Here is a 24,922-nt window from a genome sequence, read left to right as displayed (position 1 = left end):
GAGTCAACCCCAAGCTTTTTACACCATTTGAAGATATTCTCTCTTCAAGATTTGTCATCACTTGATGAATCTACACCAAGATTTTCCCACTTGAAGATATGCCCTCTTCAAGATTTTTCTTTGGTGAAATTACATCTCTAATACCAAGAATTTATACCTGACTCTCAAAGGTTTACAAGTATAATTCTTGTTATCATAAATAACTTTCTCAATATAATGGATAAAACAAATGAAAGCTTTAATATCTTTATATCTCACAAGATAACACTTAAAGAATTTGGAGATATTTAAGTGTAGTGAAAATGAAATTAAATACTCTTGTGTTAGAATATGAAGGTTTAATAGCACCAATTAGAGTATAATCAATGATTGATGATTTTAATGTGTTTTTGCACTTAGAATAGCTTGTATATCATATAGGTTTGGATCTCCTTCTTAATTTTACAATTAAGCAAGCTATATATAACTTTCTAGCAAAAACTAGTCATTTATAGCCATTGCAATTCCACTGACAGCTGAAATGGTCGACTAGTTCAAATGTGTCAACCAATCGATTAACTAGTTCCTGCAGGATTTCCAGGTGTTCATCACGAATAAACAAGCAGTCGACCAATTCATTTAGTATCACCAAATGATCGACCGTTTTATGCAGAATTCTAGATTTATTAGTTTTAACCTATGTGAACTCTTAGAATCGTTTCATTAATCCTTTTAAATGTATGCATAGTAAAGTGTATACATTCATTTTAATTTTATTCTATCAATATGAGATAAAGGATTTACATCAAGCACTAAAAATGAATATTTAATTCTAATTCTTCAATATACTTCCTTCTTGGACTTCTTCATGAAAAACTTCATGCTTAATGACATGATATTTGTATCAACTTGTTTAAAATTTATTCTATCATAAAAAAAAAAAACACACACACACACACACATAAACGTATGACCTAAAGGTCAACATAAGGTACATATACACATTGGCCAACAACTTTTTCATTTATAGTTGTCCCTTGCTTTCCTCTTTAAAAAAGAACAATAAACCTTTAAAAATCAAATCCCTAGGTCTTAGCTTCATTTTGGTTTGGGAGAATAAGAAGCAATTGCCATTCAATTGTCCTTGCTTGTTAATTATTTGTAGTTGTTCCCTAGTTTCTCACTTCAGGTGATTATTTCCCTTGCTCATCAATTAATTGCTCATCAGTTATTGATTTACCTTTTCAATTAGCTTGTTTAAGTTATTTTAGTTAGCGAGACAATTCTGAAAAAGGGTTTTTTTTAATTGTGATATATTTGATGATTTTTTATTAGACTTTACTTTGCAAAAAAAACTAGTTGCTTTCTCTTGTTGGTAGTCTCTACAAAATTTGAGTGTTAGTTTTGGTGATTTTTGGATTGATTTGAAGCGTATATTGTAAGTAATAGTATAACATAAGAGAAAATGTAAAAGGAAAGAAAATAGAAGAGAGAATGCAGTAAAATTATAGAAGAGAAAAGATGAAGTGAAAATCAACCATATGAGAGTTTGAAATGAGGCAAAGTTGAGTAACAAAATATTATAAGATCATAAGCCTACTCAAGAAGTTAAGCTTTAATAACTCGTAGAAGAAAATCTGAATTTTTCTTTGGTTGGGAAAAACTTTGCTAGATTCTGTCATGTTGACATAATAGATAAACTTTATATTCCATGGACATGGATCTAACTTATATTGCTCTCAATTATTTGTTTTTGATAGAGATGATACTGTAAGAAAATCTATCTGTATGCAAATTTATGTATTTTCAAGTTCTCAACAATAAAGAAATATGGTGTTAGCTTTTTGAAAGCATAATCTCTTCTTCTTCTTTTTACAGAGAAACATTATAAATTGAACATGAATGTATGCTTTTACATGTAAAGAGATATCAGAGGAGTACATAGTGGTTGTTGGCAATTTTTGTAATTACTTGCCCATAGTCAATTTAATGATATTGAGACCTCCACACACTTAATTTCAAAATTAGTGGTTGCTAAAATTTCAAGTGAAAAAATGGTATTGCCTAGTCTTACTAGAATGAGATCTACAAAGAATTTAAAGAATGCCCTACCCTTGAGCTTTTTTTGCTTAAGATGGCTGCTCCATATTCTTGAACCCTGCACCTTTGTGTTTACAAGTGAAACTTTGAAATCCTTAGCAATTTATTTTATTGTGATGGTTAGCATTACTAAACATTAGCAATTTCACTCTGTAAATGTCATGTCAAAATACTTTATAGTAGAATTTATTTCCTGTGTGAAAAAGTTTATTTTTCAGTCATTATTGGCTTAGATGTGGTTATGCTTCTTATTAGGCTTATGTATTCTATCTTTTCAAGTCAATCAACCCTACCACTTGGTTTTCCTATGTTACAGGACATCTATATATTTGTATGGGAGATATATGAAGATTGGTTGACTGTTATTAGAAATTATGTTAGAAAAATATAATTGAGCATCTCAGTATATGAGTTAAGGAAATAATCTTTTGCACTTGTAAGGATTATATGACATCTTAAAAATAACCTTTACACCTTTTATAGTTAGTCATGTGGAGCATAAAAAATTGATAAGCTGAGATGTCAATCTTAGTTATATTATCAAGGAAATAATGGAATGAGTTAGGAAGTTCTCGTGTCATCATTTTGAGTTAACTATTGCATGATACATATTGATGCCACTATTGTAATAAAAAAAGACTTTGCATGATATTATATGGAAAAGTGAAATCATATGTGTAAACATTACATTTGTCTTTTGAGGTTCTAACTTGAGTTTCCGGTAGAGACGCCACTATAAACGTTTTAGTTCTAACTTAAGTTTTTTTTCAATGTAGATGGATTCAAATTTTCCAAGCTCTTTCACCAACTTTCTTATTAAAGAGTCAAAATATATCATCTCTCAACCAAGTGATCTTAGTCAAATAATTAATGACTCTATATACTCTAATTTAATTTTCCAACTAGTAAAAAAGATCATAAAGAAGTAAGAACTTCTCACCAGATAAAGATTATTTATTTTTTACTGCGTGGTTAAATACAGCAAAGATCCAATTACGGGAGTTAAAAAACAAACAAAATAATTTTAGGTTAGAGTATATGATTACTTAGTTGAGAATTGAGGGAGTTTGAACAATTGTTCCCAAGTACACATCTTAAGTAGATGGCAATAAATAAATATAGAAGTTGGTAAGTTTGTTGGATTTTTTACCCAAATTGAAAACCATCATCAAAGTAGAATGAACGAAGAATCATGGATAATTTTAATATTCATTTTCATGTTAAATTGTTTAATATATTTTTTTATCATATTGAATTTTTCTATTTTTTTTTACCAGATTAATGATGCTCAGAAAATATATGCTTATTACATTGGCAAACGATTTCAATTTGAAAATTGTTGGGTTATCTTAAAAAAAAAAAACCCCAAATGGCAATATGAGTGTGCAAGTCTAACTTTATCAACTCCATCAACCCCTAATTATATTAGTTTATGAGAAAATAGTGAATAGTTGATTTTTTAAGATAGACCAATTGTTTAGAAGGTTGTAAAGGAAGGACTTAAATGTAAACAAGGAAAAGAGAAAGTTGAAGAGATAACTGCATCAAACCTTTTATAACAATTTAAGGGTACTCTAATTAAAACTGAGGAACAAAAGAAACAAGATATGAAAGTTATGTCAAAGCAACAGGCTATAATGATTCAACAAGGTAAAGAAACAAGAATTGGAAAGGATTGAGAAAGAAAAAAAAATTATGAAAATGAATATTTCTAAGTTGGATTCGATTTCTGCAACGTATTTTAAAAATAAAAAGTTAGAAATTATGCAAAAAGAAAAAAGTTTTAGTTTTTAATTAACTTGACTAATGTATTTTTTTCTACTAATGTATTTTTAATTATATATGTTAAACTTTCCTGGTTAACATATTGGTTAGTGTTTAATTTTATATTGTTATAAAATTGATATCAATTTATAAGATTTTTATAAGTTCTTCTAACACGCAACAATAATTAAGATTAATTAACTTGAAAGATAACAATAAAATAAGGAAATAAAACAACATAAAAATACTAGAAAATCATAATAACATAAAAAGTTAAAATCTTATAATTGTACTTGTCACCATGATGTTGCCACAAATGTTTGATCAAATCTTTTTGGAGTTGAGAGCTAGTTGTTTTATTCCTTATTCGATTATGAGTTTAAAGAAACTCATATAGTTCTATTATTTTACCATATGACACAAATATAGAAGAATTTACTGCATGTTCACATTCAAATCCAAGGTTTGTTGCTCCATGTTCATATTCAAATCCAAGGTTTCATGCTCATTCATCCTTAATAATCATATTATGCATTATTATACAAGCTTTTATAATATTTGCAAACGTTTCTTCATCCTAGTATCGCACAAGCCACACACAATTACAAAACGAGATTGCAACACCCCCAAACACCCACTCTACATCCTTTCTTGCAGACTTTAGCTTACTTGCAAAATATTTTCTCTGATTTCCTAATGGTTTTGGAATTGTCTTAACAAAGATTGATTAATTAGGATAAACCTTATCTGTTAAATAGTATCCTATTGTATATTCGTGACCATTAATTGTATAATTGATAGGAGAAATATGACCTTCAGCAAGTGCAGTGAAGATGGATGATCAATCAAGAATGTTAATATCATTTAGTGATTTATGCATGCCATATCCTAAGATCTTGTGAATTTCTTGCTTCTAAAATTATAGTTAGTTCACGACAATGACCAACATACATCTTCCATTTCCAGTGCCTACAATCAATGCTTCCTAACATCTCTAGAAATCCATGTTGCTCTCTAGCTGATAGTAATCAAGCAATACCAATCTTGTTTGGTGTCTTTAGATACCAATCACTAAAGACTTTTACTATTGCTTTGACAAAAGCTTTAAGACTTTCTATCACAGTACTTTCTCTAATTCGAAGATATTCATAAGTAAAATTTGTAGGAATATCATACGCAAGTATCATGTGAGCTGCAATTATCTTTTAAAGGCAAGATAAGCCAAGAACACCAACAACATTTGTCCTTTTTAAAAGTATGGATTATAAGCTTCACTGCATTTGCGATTCGAATGAGAAGACGACGACTCATCCTAAATCTCCTTCAAAATTACCTTTCAATGAATTTAGGATTTTCAGCAAAATAATCATTATACAGCCTTAGTTCATCTCTCTTTCTATAATGATTGATGATATTGTGACCTGAACAGAGTTACGAGACTCTGTTCTCCGCCCTTGATGATTTAATTCTTCTTCAGCAACCATTATCATAGAAACTAGGAAGGCAAACATGAGAATGTTATCATCAAAACAAAAGGCATCATAAAAATTAAATTTAGAATGATTCATGACAAACTTTAAGGTAAATAAAGTAAAGGTTAGAGAGAAGAAAATAATGAAGAAAAATATTCAAGCATATGAGCATATTTTAGAGATGTATTTTTGAAAAAAAATTAAAAAATTAAAATTTGAAATGTTAATGGTTATTTTTTTAAAGTTTGAATTTTGAATTTAAAAAAAAATCATAATTGGAAAATCAAAATTTAAAATATAGACGATTAATTTTAAATTTTTAAAATATTGGTTATTTTTCAAAGTTTGAATCTTTTTCATATTATTTTATTAATTTTATATTTAATTATGATAAATTTCTTATATTAATTATATAATTAATAACATGATTATATCATATAAAAATTAATTAAATTATATCAAATATATTAAAATATAAATTTGCTTTTGCAACACAGGAGATGCTAACAACAAGAAGGTGCTGCAATCCATGAAATCACTAAGGTACAGCTACTTGCGAACAAGAACGAGGTAAACTAACTACCAATAACGGAAAGAAACTCCTCCACCTCACTTCACTTTCTTCTTCTTACCACACTGACAACTCTCTCTCTCTCTCTCTCTCTCTCTTTTTCTTTCAGTACTAGAAAACAAAAAAACAACTCGTCAGCAAAATCTGTCTCCGTCTGTGCAATCATCTTTCTTCTTTTATAACCAAAGCAAAGCATACATTCTACTAATAATTAAATCAAATTCAGAAGAAAATGCCTTCTTCTCCTAAATTCTTTCACTCCCGCCTATCACAACCCTCGAATTCTCGCAGATCAACGGTTCTGATTCTCTCTTGCCTTCTTATCGGGATCTCCGGTTTCATCTTCGGCCTCACTTCCTTTCTTACCTGCTCTCACACCTACCGTTGTTTCAATAACTCCCCGCCGCGATCCGTCCGTGTCGTCTGGGGAAGCAATAGCAACAATAATGACAATGGTGTTGGAAACGCCCTCCTTTTGGATGGTGAGGAAAGGAGAGAGAGACAGAAGGTTATGGGGTTTGTTGGGATTCAAACTGGGTTCGGGTCATCGGGTCGGAGACGGTCCTTGAGGAAGACTTGGATGCCATCCGATCGACAGGGACTTCAACGGTATAGAGTAATTCTCTTTCTTTCTTTGTTGATAGCTATTGTTTGAATCTTGATAGGTTTTTGCTTATAGATTTAGAAATCACATTTTTAAAATGAGTTCTTGGTTTTCTTGTTTCATGAATTAGGTTTTTTTTATATTATTATTATTCATTGATAGCAAACAAGAACTCTAATAAAAGAAAGAAACAACCTTGATCTGTAACTGATGTTCTACATAATTTAGCCTTCAGCAAGAGAAGGTCTCAAGTTTCTCAATTTCAATAGGACACAATATGCTAGTTATGAGTAGAGAAACAATTGAGGATTTGATGTTTTCTCACTAAACATGTTTTGAGGAGAATAAGATTTAAAAAAAAAAAAACAGAGAGAGAGAGAGGTGCGGATATGATCTTGAAAAGCATTATGTACATCATAGTTTAGTCGGAGGATTTCTATTTCATACTAATATTTTGTTGCTATTGCTGAGCTCTTGATCTACTTCCTTTTAGAAAACTGTGCTATATAGTTTCTTTTTTCACAGACTTTCGTTGTTCATGTTTTTGAACTTTCCTGAAAACTAGTAGCTTGTATAAGGCCTTTTCTTTGTATCATATTTTGGTTGTTTATAAGTTAATTGGCTGGCAGGTTGGAAGAATCCACTGGTTTGGCATTCAGGTTTGTTATTGGTAGAACTAATGATAAATCGAAGATGGCGGAGCTCAAAAGGGAGATTGCAGAATATGATGATTTCTTGTTATTAGATATTGAGGAACAGTATAGTCAGCTCCCATATAAAACGTTAGTACTGATGATGAGCTGCATGGTTTTCTTACCTTTTTTTCATCAAGTTAATTATTGGATAATTGTACTCAGCTGGGTTTTTTTTTTTTTTTTTTTGCAGGTTAGCATTCTTTAAAGCTGCCTATGCACTTTTTGATTCTGAGTTCTATGTTAAAGCTGATGATGACATATATTTGAGGCCAGGTGGGTAAATGTGAAACTTTTTGATATTTGTTATTATTCAGTAGCATTGTTCTGGAGATCAACTTTCGTAGTACAGTTCCATATAAATCACATTGCTGTCTTTCAATATATCTTCAGATCGTCTTTCAACTCTTTTGGCGAAAGAGCGTGCTCACTCTCAAACTTATCTTGGATGCTTGAAAAAGGGACCAGTTTTCACTGATCCAAAGCTCAAATGGTAAGCTCATTTTCCTCTTTTGTTTCTTATGTTGTAGACCATGGCTATATATAAACATGACAATTTCTAAATCAATCATTCTATTTTTTATATTTAGGTAGTTTCATTACTAGATTTAACATTGTATACATCAAAATTGAGTTGAAGTCATGTTACTGAAGCGATATTATAGAAGAAACTGTTTACTAATTAACAGCAATGCTGCTGTTCATGGAGCTGTTGCTGTGAAAAGTTTGTTCTTGGTACTTTACTTATCTAACTTGAATCTTACCTCATGATTTGATGTTCTGTAGGATTAGAATTTAATGTTTATGAGGTTTTGGAGTCTATTTGAGCTTTATTTTATTCCCAATTTTCCAAATTTAGTACCATATTCATACAAAAATTTATCCACTTCAAAGACTTCCTTATGTGGAATCATTTCAGGGTTGTCATCATCATGCCTTCTTCTATTAGAGATTTTGGTTTACCCAAAAAGCACTGCATCAATACCACTGGGCTTAATAATCTCCAAAAGAATTAGTATCCCAAATTGTATATAGCCATGACTTTTGCAGTAATCACGTAATCTTGATTTTTGCAGGTATGAGCCACTATCCTATTTGCTTGGGAAGGAGTACTTTCTTCATGCGTATGGTCCAATATATGCTCTTTCTGCAGATGTTGTCGCAAGTTTAGTTGCTCTCAGAAACAACAGGTTAGCTTGCTTATTACCTTTATCAGGACATCCCCTTGAGTGTTTGGCCAGCCTTGAAAAGCTTGTTTAAAATAAGTTATACAATAATGATTATTCAAGCTACAATTTTAGGGACATGGAACCAATTGTGAAGCTGTCCAATGCCTTTCAAGAGCTATTGGCTTTTTTGCCATTTTGGGATAAAGCTCATGCTTCTCTTTTTTCTTCAATTTTTCAAGTTTTATCATGTTTCCTTTCTTTGTTTAGATGGTGCATGCACCATGAGAATATCCCATGTTACTTTGGAACAACTGCGGGGGTGCTTTCCACCTCTTCCAAAAATTATTTATATGCATACTGTATATGTAAAGTATGCCTTCCTTTCCAGTTCCATTTCAGTTCCTTCCCAACATAAATCACTTGCACATTCCAAAAAATAAAACCAAGAAGTCACACAAATGAATGGTTTGTGATGACATAGTGCCAAAATGTTGGGTCTAGATATGATAGTAGCATCAAATGCAAGTAGATCCTATCACAGTAGTCACTGAAACTTGTTTGTTTTGACAAGTTATGCTTTCTTAACTGGTATCCTCGTCGATTCCAATTTTGGTAAATTACATGAACATCCTTAATTATATATAAAATCAAATGTGAAAGCATATCTTATTTTTTGTTTTCTCTCTCAACTGGCTGCAAACCAATATTCCTTTGTTTTTCAAACTTTATTGACACAAGATGACTCTTTATTTTCCATCTTTTAACTGTATGCTGAAAAACAAATCAAAGAACTTGGTCTATTGTAATTAAAATTAGAGTTATGCTTTGTTTTATTGAAGAAATTAGAGTTATGTTATTTTCAGAAAATTATGAGTGGTCGGTATTTTTAGAATTTTATTTATTGACCACAATTTTTTTACTTTTTTTTTATGTCAGGGATTTATTTTTACAATAGACCTCTTTAGTCATTAGAACTCTTTACATAATATTAATAGCAAACCTATTTAATTCCATGAAAATGTATCTGGCTGTAACTTGCATAGAGAATGTTTTTACATAATTTATTTGTTAAATAAGATATTCCACTGTTTTTGTATTCAGAATTTTTCCATTGCTTAAGTTTATATCATATTCAGTTCCCACCCCTTCAAACATTGCTCGAGCTCCGCCACTGCCTTGGAACTTCGTTGATAACTGGTTTGTTAAGTCATATTCAGCCACGCCGTCACATATTACTTGTGATGGTTATGAACCTGTCCACCTTGATTGTTTGCATCTAAAAGCAAGCTGAAATTTTATTTGGTATTTTGGATATCAGGGAATTTAAGTATACGCTGTACTTAAGATACTACAAGGTCTTGGACTTAATCTTCACCTGCCAAACCTTTCATTTTTATTCCCTGCCATGTATTTCTTCTCTGATCGAAAGGTTGTCTCAACTTTCTGATTTTATAACACAAGGAAAATAACAGTTACAATTCTTGAAAACAAGAATTTGAAAAGGAGGAGAGGGGAGTGGAGCTCAATATTTAGTGGTTGGAGCGAGCTTGAGGAGATGGTCTTGATTCAAGGTTGGGCTTGGGGAACCTAACTCAAAACTAGTTGTTATCTTGTAATTTAAACTTAAAGTGGCATTCCACACAATTCCTTGCTTTCAATTAAGTTTTCAAGCTTTTTTCACTGCATAAAAATGTTTATTGCTGTTTAATCTTTGTAGTTGTTATAAATGTTGGTTTTGACAAATTCTTCATGGTAAAAAAGCAATTTCATTCAGAGAACCATGTGGTTGATTTACAATAAATAAATAAAGTAACTGAAAAGGTTATTGCTCACTTCAAACAAACTGTATGATCAATCAAGATGACACAATGAGGCACAATGGATAAGTCACCCAAGAAAAAGCTGTGTTGGATTAGATATGAAGAAGCTTTTTTTGGTTGACTTAACCAGGCCCATCACCGGCTGAAGCTTGTTTGGGGCTTGCCTTGCTTCTGACCTGAAATAGCAAGAACATACCTTGTTGAATGTACCATGAGTAGTCCCCTGCTTGCTTGTTTGTATACATAAGAACATGAAATGCCACGTTATATTTGGAAAATTGGCAGTAGACAATCATAATATGTACACTGAGGAACTTCTAGACTCAGATTCTCAGCATGTACTGGAGATGATCATTTCATTCCATGTAACACCGCCTTTTTTCTTGAATTATCAGTTTCCGAATGTTCAGCAATGAAGATGTTACAATAGGTGCATGGATTCTGGCAATGAATGTTAATCATGAGGATAACAGAGCGCTGTGCTCACCAGAGTGTACACCATCATCAATTGCAGTCTGGGACATTCCCAAATGTTCAGGTCGGTATCTTTATCAGCCATAAAGGAAACAGAATCAAAATGAACAGTATCAGTATCACTCTCCGTTATTACTTTTCAGGCATGAACATGCACACACACTGATGATTTTGTTTCATTTCTAATGCAAGGAAAACCTGCCTTGCTTCAGATTTTTATGCAGAATTTGTCAAATCATTTTTATAAAACTGCATCATTTGATTTCTCACAAGATGGCCGTGTTGAATATTTTTCCAGAGACTGTAAACGTATATGTTCTGATGACGCCTATTAATTATAATGCAGGGCTTTGTAATCCAGAAGCTAGATTGTTAGAACTCCATCAGCAGGAGAGCTGCTCAAAGAGTCCCACTATGGAATCTGATGATTAGCATTTTGGTTATCCTTTTCTTCCAAAGGAGTTAGATTGGAGTGGGATTTATGAATTGCATACTCCGTGAAGTTGGTAGTGCTGCTAACAGATACGTCTAACCATCTCCTTCAGTCCATCTTATTTTTTTTTCAAAATTTTATACTGTCACAAACCTTTTGGTAGGTTTAGACTATAGGAGAAATGAGAGTTATGGACAGCGATTACGCCCTGTAAACTTCCATTATTGAATATACAGTCCCATAAAATTTTTTGACATCCGATTTTTGTTCTTGAATGACCATGTCATAAGCATAATGGAGCCTGACTACTTGGTTGTGTGTGCAAGCATTTGCTCACCGTATATATTCATGCGTTATGAGGCAGGCACATGTAATCGAGATAGCTGATTTGAGATTTGTAGCGTTCAAATTAGTTTTTTCGCCCTGCATTTTAGAGGCGCGACAAGTTGTCTCATTTTCTGGAAAAGAGAGTTCCCAGAGAATAAACAGCTTTCAATGCTATTCCCATGAATGTGCATTTGCCATCAATATAGGATAGGACAACTTCTCAAGGGCTGGAACCGGACCTTGAAAGGAGGCATCTTGTAACCTTAGAGAGCATAAGTAGGGCTGTGGGCTAGGTCTTGGCCCATGAGAAGCTTACTTGTTTAATGTAGCGTTTGGTATCATGGTAACAGTTGCTTTTTTAAGGTGTTTTTCGCTCGGAAATGTATTAAAATAATATTTTTTTTATTTTTTAAATTTTATTTTTAACATCAGCACATCAAAATGATTTAAAAAAATTAAGCAAAAAATAAATAAATTTTTGAAGTTTTTTATTGGTATTGTAATCTGTTGCAAAGTTTTTTATTTCTTTTCTAATTTTTCTGCAAAAGAAAAAAAAAAAAAGGGAGGCATAGTTACATTATATACTTTAAGTTTATATTACAACACATGTTAATAGTTTTCCATATATTCATTCCAAATGCAGGGCATATATACAGAAATATTACTTTGAGCCCATTTGTTTTTATATGTTTAAAAATATTTTTGAAAAAATAAAAAATTTATGATTTTTTCTTTGCTTTAATTTGTTTTTTCATATATATATTTTTAATTATTTTAATGTGTTAATATCAAAAATAAATTTTAAAAAATAAAAATATATTATTTCAATATATTTTTAAACGAATAATATTTTAAAACAACAATCATCGTCACAATACTAAATAATATGTTAAAGAGGATGAATTTACTATAAACTATCCAAAAACACATACCAATTAAGTATGTAAATTGTTAGCGTGAAAAAAAAAAAAATCTTTTACTTTTGTCAAGAACATGTATTTTTAGGAGATCAATGTTATTTGGTGGTGACGATTTTTCATTAAACTAAATTTATGGGGGCAAAGGTAACAAAAAAAAAAACAGATTATGAGGGCAAATGTAACCTGAAGAACAAATTATGGGAGTTTTTATGGATTTGGATGAAGGCAGTGTAGGCAAACCCAGATGTGCAAATCTTATATATATATATATAATTCAAGCAACTTTTAAAGCCAGAGAATGTTGCTCCCAGGCATAAGACATGCACCATAGGTTAATGAGTAGTTGCATTGATTGTTGTTTTTCTATATTATTTCTTAGATGAAATGAAGGAGAAGGATTAGGGTTAATGTAGACTCCATACTCGCCTGATGTAGCCGAGATGTGTTCTGATAAAAGCACTTTTCGAGCTGAATCATGGTTTTGGGAGCCACAGCATTTGGTTACTTGCTTGTAATGATGGTTTTGGAAATCAGAACATACTCAAAGTGAAAATCAGGTTCTTGATCTTGTAGATATAATGCCAAAAACTTTATTTTTTTCTTATTTTAAATTTCTCGTAGAGCCCCTGATATACTTGTTATAGATAACACAAACACATTAACTACTGAGAAAATCGTATCTGTTACTGGATGGAAAAATGTAAAAATCTTGTATTTAAAAGGAAAACACTCAAGGCGGCTAAGAATTTTCTTGGCCGAGCTAAGAACAGCAGACCATATTAATTATTTCCTTTTGCTGTCTCTGGGGTGTTATATGCTTACGCACCAGTTCTTAAACTCATGATCTATTGCTGTCATTGGGGCGTGTTTGCCATGTGCTCAAGTCTATCCACTCAATAATTTACTCAAGTGTTTGCCATGTGATACTGCGAGATGCCGCCCTGTTGCTTTCTGCGTTTCTTCTTTCTGGCTAACTCAAATTCTAACAACTGTCTAGACGATTGATACTCATGAACATCATTAGGAAGTGAAAACAACTTTCCCTGAAAAAGACTTGTCGGTGGACAAATAACATGTCAACTTCTTTCCTCTCAGAAATACAGCTACAAGCACCATGCGATTGCTTCCCATTTCACATCCATTTTGTTTCGTTTCATCAAATGGGTGTCCATGTGTTAGGGGTCCATGCATGATCGCTTCCCATTTGCCTGTGCATATTCACAGCAGCCATTCATGTGGCTGACTGAGTTAGCAGATCCTTCAGTTCTTACCTTGATATATGCCAGGAATGGATGTGGTTTTGCATGTTAATAATAGAGTTACGTTCAGTTCCATTAATAAAATAAAAATCAGATTTGCTGGCATCGGCAGGAAAAACCATCGATTGAATTGCCTGAATCTATCTGTAAGTTCTATCCTTATTTCTTAACGGTGTATGACTTGGGTATAAACCTGACAAGACTTTTGTATGAAAATGAAACTCTCTTATTACTCATTTCTTTTCTCACGTGAAATGGGAAAATTCACATTTATATTTAATGCTCGTGACTATATATATATAAAAGAGGCTTGAACTCGAGATCTTTTAGTAGAAAAAATTACACAAATACAGGTTAAACTGAACATCAGCTTTCAACCAAACTTTTCAGCCTAGATTACATCCTCTAGAATCAATCAATGCTAATTTTAGATTTCGAAAAGAGTGTAGTTGAAGTGAAGTATCATCAACAACAACAACAACAAACAGAACAATTAAGGTGATGATAACAAAGTGATTTGCAAATGATTCATAAAATAGTGGGAGTGGAGAGGAGGGCCACTGAACTTTGAAGGGAATTTCTGACATTAAAAGCCTATGAACGATGGAGCATTTGATTGGGCCATAAAACTGCCATCATGCCCAGGTTCTTTCAATTTAGACCTTGAGAAGTCAATTTATTTACCCATTATCAATTATCTTGTAGCAGTCCACTGGGGATATGGCCCGTGGAGATGGGTTTTTTAAGTCGGAGGAAGGAGTTGGCACAAAATGTCCTCGTTCATTGCTTTGCCGCCACCCTTTATTTTCCTGTTATTATTTTATTTTTTCTTTTTGCAAATCAAGGTCTGTAATAGCAAACTTTTCAATCATTGGAGCACTTGGGCCATGGTCTCCATGGTTGTCCTTTTATTGTCAGTTTACAATTATTTTTGTCTTTTTGTTTTTCATTGTACCATTTGGATGCCATACGGCCATGTTTGAACTTCGGATTTTCACTCTTTGTAAGAAGAAAAGAATGGAGTCTTCAGCTGTATTTTTCTCTTGCTCCCTAGAAATGGTAAAAAAGACAAGTGTGGGCTAACTCCAGACCCGATTGATGGCACTGGCAAAGATGAGAGGATGCAAGTCTTGCGGTAAAATGAGGAAGGTAAACAATATTAAGAAGAAAATTATACTGTAAATTAAAAGAGATGGGCATTTCACCATAAGGCGTGTAATGTTCACCCAGAAACGAAATATTATGGATTGTATTGTTCCTCTACGGTATAATTTTCAAAAGTTTCAATTTAGTCCTAGAGATTTTTTATTTCTTAGGTGTTTATGTTTCAAGACTAAAACTTTATTTTCTTTAGGTTCAGGTCTCTTGTTGCTGAGAGAAAATAGAGAAGGCCACTGAAAAAAAAAAAGAGATAGAGTACTAATTTTAATGTTAATTAGTTTATTTTGAAGATGGGAGTTTAATTATGGGTGATTTTGCTCTTTATAAACCATGCCAAAAAAAAAATAGATTGGGGTCCTCATAGTTTTTTTATTTGGTTTGATTTTCAGTTTTTAGACTAATTAAAGGATATTTTGGGGTTGGAAATAGAGTTATTAAGATTCCTGTGATGTTTTTTTAGTGTTTTATAAAACAAATGGAAATCTAAATTTTAAGAATTTTAAAACTGAAATCCTTACTTTTTTATCACTGAAGTTGTCCAGAATATGTTTTAGTAGACAATAAATTATTTGCTCGGACTGATGATATGTTGTCCATTCTAAAATAAAAAAATACTTGATGAATAACATGTTATTTACTTATTTAAAATAAAATAAAATAAACAAGTGCACCTAGGTTTTTTTTTTTTAGGCCAGGCACGCAGGCAACAGTACCTAGCCTCTTTTTTTAAAGGCTAGAGGCACATGGACTTCATATATTTGGCTTTTAATTTTTTTATATTTTAATATAAATAATTACAATGATATTTAAAAATTTATTTGATTATGATAGTTTTTTTAAGTAAGATTAGAGCTTTTATCGTAATATAAAGTTATTTATTAATAATTATAAATGAATCTAATATGCACATTTAAAAAAAAACAATTGCACTTGAGTATTTAAATAAGAATAAAGTATAATTTTTTGTTATATTTTTATTGTGAGTTTTTATATAGTTTTCACAAATTAATTATTCTTAAAAACAATTTATACAAGCGCATAAAAATTATCAAGACATGATTTATTATTTATTATTTGAAACTTGCTTTTTGAATCATGATAATTTATTATTTAAAAAAAATGTCTCTAATAAAAAAAATGTTTTTTTCAAAATAAAAATATAAATGAATAAGAAAAAAGAGATTTTGACTAAAGAAATACATTTGTTAAATTATTAGAATTCTTGTGAATATTTAGTTTAATTACCTTTAGTTTTTGTTGAAAAAACCATGTTCTTAATAATTAAAAAAAAGACATGTTTTATCAAAAAGAAATGCTAAATAAGAAATGTGGATTTTGACTAAAGAAATTTAAATCATTTGAACATTTATTTTAATTCTCAAATAATTAAATAAAACTTCACTCTGATAATGGTTTATTTTATTACCTTCGTTTTTTTCTCTATTTCACTGTTTATTGCATCAATAATAGAGTTAAGCAGATCACGCTATGCAGCTTACATTTATAGAATATTTACAATGTGTATTTACTTTTTACTTTTTACTTTTTATTAGGAAAATCAACTTTTCTCTGTAGTTTATAATTAATTAGCATTCATAGCTCTTAATTTTTACTATTAATCAATTCATGTATTTTTTAAAAACATTATTGTATCAAACGCAAACATATTCTCTTTATTCCTCAATTAATAAATTCCATGATACTAGAAAGGACATTCATGACAGTACTGGTATCTTCTTCTCCGGCGTTAGAAATTAACTTATAATCACAACACAGTACAGCCTCAATTACTCTCCCGAGGCACGTTATATTTGATTGAAGCAGGCCTAGTCATTACAATTCCTTTAAGGGTTGACATTGCTAGGGTTTCTAATTTTGTTAGCTTAAAATTAACTTCATGTACTCTCTTTTATCACACAAGAAATGACTAGGGCATGGCACTGGCTATATTCTCAAGTTCAAGCAGTTTAATAATGTCAAGATTTGTTAGATGTCTCCTCCTAATCAGAGGAAGTTTCCTCACTAAATTCTTTTCATGGTAATCAACCAACCACAAAGAAACAAATTAAGAAAGTACTAATTGCATTTCACACCAAATACAATAATTCCACGAGCTTGCACACACAAGAAAAGGGGAAGCCAGAATGATTGTGTTCTCTTCCCTCACTAAATGGGCATCACGTGCCTCTGTAGTTCCTCAATTACTCCATCATATGAGAGGGAGAGGGAGAGGGAGAGGGAATATATACTCAGTACTGTTCCCTTGAGTTTTTGATTATCTGGAACTCTCTGCCCTTCATGATCAGTGATTCTTTCTTTCTCACTTGGATGACAGACTTCTTCAGATTTTCACTCGAAATTTAACCAAATGTTTCTTCAGTAGAAGGGATCTCTTGAAGTAGGGAGACAACTATAAAAATGAAGTAAATCTTAAAAGACTGTAAGAAAATGCCATCGATATATAAGAAACAATGACTGGACCAAAAATGGACTTGGGGACAAAACAACAGCCTCCTCATCCCTTTGTGTTAATTATCATCCAATCTCTCTCTATCCAGAGAGGAATCCAATGCGCCCTTCGAGAGGACATTAAAAATCTTTGCATGCTTTTATGCATGTGATTTCAGTTGACATTTATACCATTTCATGGCCCAACAAAGTGGGTTAACTATCAATTATCAATAACAGCTAGCTACCTTTTTTTTTTAAGACATATCAGTTATGACCGAGGCGTGAGGCTTCATAAAATGATCGTCCTCTGTATATTAGGGTTGTGACTTGAGAGAAAAAACGAGACCTGGCAAAATGGAGGAGCAATGCATGATAGCTAGCTGAACAGATGGTAAATGGGTGTGTTCTTAGGAGCCCCACATGAAGGCCTAAATGGGTGGGTCTTCCCTTCCCTGTGAAACATAGCAAGCAAACAATCAATATATATATATATATATCAACTGCCCCTTCAATGTTCATATGGAACTGCAACCCATATGATTATTGGTGTCTGAAAATTACTTTAACTTTATCCATTCCGTACTCTGTTGCCATTCGAGCTTAGGTTCCTCACTGACCAGACATTCCTAGTAATGGCATGCATCCTCTCCTTAGGTCATATGGCATATTAATGTTGCATCCTGGAAATTGCCAGATTCCAAGTACTATCTAATCCACGTCTTGTTCACTGCTTGCTATCCATCCACGTACTGGCCACCTAATAATAATAATAATGGTCATGGAGAAATTAAAATTCGTGGATACCTCCAATTTTATCTCTTGTTTTTTTGTTGCAGACCATCATATATATACTCGCCCACTTCTCAAATGGAAGATTGGGAAATGACAGCACTAAGTGCAACCATTGGTCAAGGTTAATCACAAGCTAGATGATGGGTCTCAAATCAAAAGCAAAAACACAACAAAAGAGCAGCGCTGGCATTTCAATGTTCAAACAAAGAGATCATACGGATAAAAAGCAAATCATGGCTATTCCTAATCCACAACTAGTGTCTGGGAGAGATAAGGATTGAGGATGGGGAACGATATGGAAATTAACGGGCTAGCTATCTATGAGAGACATACAAAAGCTTTAGAAAAGGATTCAACACTGCCATTACCATGTGACCATCACGTGTGTTTTTAATTTGCAGCTCAATGACAAAAGCTTTAGCCCACTTATGTCTCAGAATTCAGATAGAAATATGAAAACATTATGGTCCAGATCAGAGAGGCCAAAGCAAAATTGTAACTTATGGCATGTCAGGCATTCTTCAATGTCTTTTTCTCGTTCATGGAGGAAGATTCTACTTAGGAGAGATTGGTATAGAGAAAAGTTTATCTTCGGTATTGATGATGGGACTACTACCTCTATGTGGATCGATGGACTATTAGTTGTCAGATGAACAACAATTATACTATCTAGTGTCTTTTAGAGTGCTCACTTCTACTAGGCTGTCGTGAAATGTTAAGGTCTCAGACATCATCAAGGGGGATATTTGGGAATTTTCTATCGGGTAGTCCAAAGTTCCAATCTATCTGGAACTCAATTACTTTTAACCTCGGGAATGTCTTATCAGACCACTATGTTTGGAATGGTTACTCATTCAGGAGGTTCTCTATTAACTCGGCATGAGATGTTTTTAAAGATTACAGACCTACAGACTCTATGCACCATCTTCTCTGGTTCTCAGGTTTCATCCTGAGGCACTCCTTTATCATGTGGCTTATCTCTATGGGTCGTCTCAACACTATGAACAAACAACATGTTTTTCAAATCATTCCCTCTTTAACATGTATTCTTTGTGGGTCACGAGTTGAAACACATGAATATTTATTCTTTCAGTGACCTTTTTTTGTTATAGTTTGGGGTGCTATAACGAGCATGACTCTTATGGGTTGGCTTTCTTCAACATGGTGTCAACTACTTCAATAGACATACACACACTTGAAAAATAAAAAGAGATTTACGCATCTCCTTACTCAGTTAGCCCTCTGAACTCGATTTACTTCATCCAGCATAAATAAAATAACAGAGTCTTTCATAAAATTTATTGATCTCGTCAAGATGCTTGCAAGAACATTTTTAATTTGATACAGTCCTGTTTGGTAGAGCTCAAACCAAGGTTTTATATCCCAACTACTTTCATGTCCATTTGGCACCTTCAAGAGTCATGAGGTATCATTGTTTTTGTTGTTTTTGAGATTTTATTTAGCACAGTTTTATTTATAATTGATTAACCAATTAAAAAATTTCTAGAAATCAGTTGATCAACTCATCTGTTCTTTTTTTTAGTTTCTTTTTTAGCTTTTACTTCATTTCCTTGATATTTTGGTTAGATTTAACAAGTTTTTGTAATTCTTAGGGTATTACCCTCCAGTTTCTCCTTTTAATACAATTATTCTTAAAAAAAGAAAAAAAAGAGGGACAGGTACATGTACCAATCAATGTTCTGGTCATGATAGATATGTTTGGTAGCTTTGCAGACTGACCTCCTTTTTGACACTGCCACAGTTGCCAGTTTCTACCACTATCAGTACTCCTTTTTTTCTTTTTAATGACTCCAAAGATTTTGCATTACAGAGTTAAACTTTCTGGGTTGAATTTTGTACAGAGACTGTAGTAAGAACCAAGGAAAAAGAAAGTTCAAGAAAACATTAATAAAGAAATCATGTTCTTCTATTGCTTAAGTAGCACGACCTCAGTATATAGTCTACTGAGGACAAAATTAACAGCGAGAATTCCCTTGAGCAAAACCCAACACACACTAGACTACAGTCCCTCTCTCTCTCTCTCTCTCTCTCTCTCTCTCATGTGATGAACTTGCTAGCTAGCTACTACTGAACCCATGATTATAGGGTCTGCAAAAATAATCCTTAAAATTAAAAACATAGGTATCCGTACTCTTACACAAAGTGAGGGTCCAAAGTTTGAGACATTCTAAGGTTGTGCAGCTGCCTTTCTTCATGTCTCTCACATGGCATAAGTCAGAGCTATTGGAAATTGGGAAGAAACTCATGTATGGATTGGCAATATTTATCTGCTGTCGCGCTTTTTTTTCTTCTTGATTTGTGGGCAAGTAAAGATTAGAGATTTCAATCTTTGAGGGAAAAAAAATAAAAATAAAAATAAAAAATAGATTTTTCCTTATAAATTCGTCTTCTTATTGCTTAATTAGCTAATGATTCATATATGTGTTACTCAAACTCCAGGTTCATTCTTTGTGCTTTGCAAAACTATCGTATGAACTGCAATTTGATTAAATATATAATAATTGGTGGTTATAAATAATTTAAAATCTTAAGACATTAGCTCACTTTTATCCAGGAAAAAAAAAACCTCTCTTGAACAATTTTATTGCTTAAAGCTGCACGGTACAATTAATTCCGAGTATTTTTTCTTAAATTTCAGTGAGTTTTAACATATTAAATACTGTCTAAATAAATTTATTGATGTCCATTTATTGTTTAATTGAGTAAAAAAATAATAATAATTAAATAAATTAGACAATACATAAGCAAGATTAGCCTAATGATTGTGTATTCGTCGGTTCCTAATAACTGCATAATGTTACTGGAGAGGGCTAATCCAAAATGTATACCTCAAACCGAGAGTGCAATATTGGACCTTTTTGTAGAAATTAAAAAACAAAATTAAATTAAATTAAATCAAATCCGACCATTATTTTAAAGATACTTTTATATGGTAATTAAATTCTTTAGTTGACCATGTAGCAATGTATACTATCATACAGCCTAAAAGTTAATTTTTCTAATTTGCAATTTGAATTCTCTAATGTTTTTTTCTTTTAGGAAAAAAAAACATCATCAGTTACATTTCCAGATCTTTCAATTAATTTTAAATTAAATCATTTGAATTAGGTTAGAGAAATAAAATAATAAATATTTATTTTGTTCTTACTGTTATCATATATTAAATTATGATTATTTATTCAATTTAAATCCAATGATATATATTAATGAACATAATGGTCGTGATTTTAAAGAAACATGAGGAGGGGATATCAAACCATCACGTCAAATCTTTTTTTTTTGGTTGAAATCGGGACTAAACTCCCAATTAAATTAAACACGGCAGAATTGATCCAATCATATCATAATACAAACTTTAATTACTACTCGGTCAGGTTTTCATATATCTTGGCGATCTCCATTGATGACTCAAGGCAACCGAATATTGTCCAACAAATAAATATCATTTTAAAACCTAGCTAGTGATCAAATTATAGTTGTATTTTATTTATTTATTTATCATGAGAGTCAAAATTGTGTCTGCAGTACTTCAGGGATATATATATATATAGCTTCTAGAAAAAAGAATTAAAAAAAGAAAAGGAAAGGAAACTGGACTCATTTGGTCATCATGGACTGATAAAAAGTCAGAGAGATTGATTATCCAGAATTTGAGGTCTGGATTGAATAATATACGTGTGAGCAACAAGTTGGAAAGGTGATGGCTAGCTAATTATACATTGACCCTTCAGGTAAACCAGGCCAAAATAACATGATCACACACACACGATAAATCATGGATCACTAGACAACAAACCTTGATTATCTCGAGTTCTCTGTCGTGTCTCTCTCTGCAATCAACAATGGCCATTCGCTAAACAGTACTGGGTAGCTTCTGATCTTCAAGAAGTAAGAGCACTACTGTAGATAATATATTGCTGACACAGTTTACATGAGTTCAAGTAGCCACGAAGTCAAACAAGATGATCTGTTGCTTGTAGCAAGCGGCGTAAAGTGCTGTTATAGTCATGATATACGTGACGAAATTACTCAGCTGAATGATTTGGATCTTTTAACCACCTTATAAAAATTATTCTTCCTCGCTTTGTTGACATTGAAAATAGTCGAGCCTTGGCTTGGCTAGTACACATACACTGGATGCTTTACCTAGTTTAAGATTAACGTGTAAGATAAGCCGCGCATGGAAATTATGGCACTACCAAATTTGTGCACTCGCTTAATTAGGGTGGTGCCATTTGTCCTCAAACTGCTGGAAAGAGCACCCTAATCCCTAAATTGCAGAAATGTTTGCTTCTTTAAAGACCCTTTCTTTATTAAAAAAAAATAAGAAGAAGAAGAAGAAGAAAATTGAGTGGTTTTTTGTTGTCTGCCGATAAAAATATGATGCAGATAGGGCACTTTCATGAGTGGTATGGGACTAGTTTGGAACGTGTTTTTTAAAAATATAAATTTTTTTATTAAGATTATTTTTTTATGTTTTTATATTATTTTTATATGTTAATATCAAAAATAATTTTTAAAATATAAAAAAAATTATTTTAATATATTTTCAAATAAAAAAATATTTTAAAAACAATTAATATTACAACTTTCAACATTAATTTTCGGCTGATGATTGATGAACCAAGAAACCCACTGAATGGTGGGGGTGGGCTCAACCGGGATAGTGATGGTGTCATTTGGCCGGTGAGTGGGTATACATATTTAGTAGGAGAGAACCTGCATATATAACCACTTGATCAAGAGACAAAAGGGGGCTATTTATTAAAAATAATACTGTTGAACTTTGGCATTTTCCAAGAATATATATATATATATATATATGCCAAAAGAAAATAAGATGCTTTACTGCTTTCCAACTTTTAACTTGAGAACCAGATATAAAAACAAATTGAGGAATTCAAGAGACTAATTATATAATCATATAAAGATGATCCAGTGCCCTATGAGGATGCATCTTTGGGCACAGTACAGTGAACCTTCCCCAGAACGCATGATTCTCTACATAAATTAACGTTAATGTGTTGGGGAACCATGCCATTAGCTAGCAAAATCCTGTCTTGTAATACTACTTCTTATACAAATTAATATAAACCTGCATTCTGCAGTTCATCTTGATTGGAAAGAAGAAGAGCTAGCTAGGAGATGGGGTTGCTAAGATTAAGAAAATAGACAAAATATACAGGAGAGGCGTTTCATATCGCTCTATATATTGCAAGGTTTATCAGCTTTGATTCAGTGAGAGACAAGTCCACCACCCTTCCAACCTCCCAGGTTTAATTATATTTTACTTTACTGAATCCCAGATGCTTAACTTGTGTCTTGTGTTGTGTTCGTAGTTGGTGATGTCTGGTTCGAGATGTCAAGAAAAAGGAGTAACCTTTAAGCCTTGTCAACCAAGTTTTGACAACTAATGATCTCATTCACACTATAATTAAAAGGCTAGTTTCTGTCTGTGCTAACCACCTAACTATCTTATGTTTGCCTTTTCTTTTGTGCTGTTTTTTATTGATTAATCTATTTATTTATTTATTTTTAAAAAAATCTTGATCAATAACCTCAAATTGTGAGTCTTCTTTTATTTTTACTAGTTTTCTGTAAAAAATCATAAACCATATTTATTTTTTATTGATTAATTTGAATTTCTTTATTTTTTTTTATAACCCGAGATGTCAGGACCAGCTTACGCGCACCACAACTAATCTCCGGGCCCACTGAACATCCTGCAAGCCCAATAGACATATAAGGCACCGCGAGGGTGACAAGCATGCATAGAGAGAATCGAACCCAAGTGTAGAGGAAGGAAACAAAGTCTCTTTCCCCGCTAGACCATGACCTCTAGTACATTTTAATTTCTTTATTATTTAGTGTTGTGATAGCTTTTGTGTTTTAAAAGTGTTTTTAAAATTATTTTTTATTTAAAAAAAATATCAAATTTATTTTTTTAGTTTTTTTATGATTTTGATGTACTGATATTAAAATAAATAATTTTTAAAAGTTATTATTTTAATAAATTTTCAATTAAAAAATATCTTTAAAAACTATTATCACGTACCTTACAATTAAACACAAGCTAAACGGTCCATTTATTGATAAGCATAGCAAGAAATGTGGATCACAGAAATCAATTATTATTTTTTTTATCATCATATTATCTTTTAATGACGAGTTAAAAGTGGTGGCCATCAAAATATTCCTGCCAAAATTCAGTCACATCGGAGACGCCCCGATATAGATAAGTAGATACCTAAATCTAGTATGCACGGCTCTTAGAGAAAATAGAAAAATGATCAGGAGAAAAGGACCGCCACACCTTCCATGTTGCGTGATTTATATGTTTTGTTTCTTCTTAGGACATTAAATACCATATATTATATGGTAGAGATTAGTATTAATTATTGACGTCAACAAGGAATCGTGACGGGACTCTATTCAATGCAAGCCCATAACCACATCCTATGGATATGCAATTTTAAATTGAGATGATGCCGAACGTATAGTAGAAGCAAGCAATGAACGGAGATGGAGGCCATCTATTTTCATTAAAAAGTAAGCCTTTATGTGGATCAACTTGCTATAAATTCAAATTTTAATACGACTTCAATTCAAGAATTGCTTCAACATGGATCTCAAATCTTGATGGTAGGGACACCGTAAAATCAACAAAAAAACAAATTTTGATAATCTCGATTCATATTTTACAGCTAGTTTATGTTTGTATTTCAAAAGTGTTTTTTTTTAAAAATTATAAGCTTTTTATTTTTTTTTATTTTGAGTATCATATATAAAGAATTTTGTTTAAAAACCAATAAGAGTGTTTGTTTTTACGTTTAAAAAACACTTTTGAAATTTTTCTACTTAGAATTAATTTTTTTTTTATAATTTTAGATTATTTTGATGTATCAATATCAAA

General features: G+C 32.0%; 1 protein-coding gene across 1 annotated transcript; it reads left to right on the top strand.

The window, feature by feature from the left end:
- The first annotated feature begins 5,894 nt into the window (after nucleotides 1-5,894).
- Nucleotides 5,895-11,334, top strand: LOC18095505 (probable beta-1,3-galactosyltransferase 14). Its single transcript, XM_006370107.3, has 7 exons — nucleotides 5,895-6,495; nucleotides 7,120-7,272; nucleotides 7,376-7,458; nucleotides 7,576-7,675; nucleotides 8,259-8,372; nucleotides 10,567-10,709; nucleotides 10,992-11,334. Exons 1-7 carry the CDS (start codon nucleotides 6,119-6,121, stop codon nucleotides 11,075-11,077), a joined length of 1,056 nt encoding a protein of 351 aa, XP_006370169.2. The 5' UTR covers nucleotides 5,895-6,118; the 3' UTR covers nucleotides 11,078-11,334.
- The last annotated feature ends 13,588 nt before the right edge of the window (nucleotides 11,335-24,922 follow it).

Source organism: Populus trichocarpa, chromosome 1 (assembly GCF_000002775.5).
Source record: "Populus trichocarpa isolate Nisqually-1 chromosome 1, P.trichocarpa_v4.1, whole genome shotgun sequence".
NCBI lineage: Eukaryota > Viridiplantae > Streptophyta > Magnoliopsida > Malpighiales > Salicaceae > Populus > Populus trichocarpa.
The sequence above is the reverse complement of the archived record's forward strand: the minus strand, read 5'-3'. Positions and strand labels throughout refer to the sequence as shown.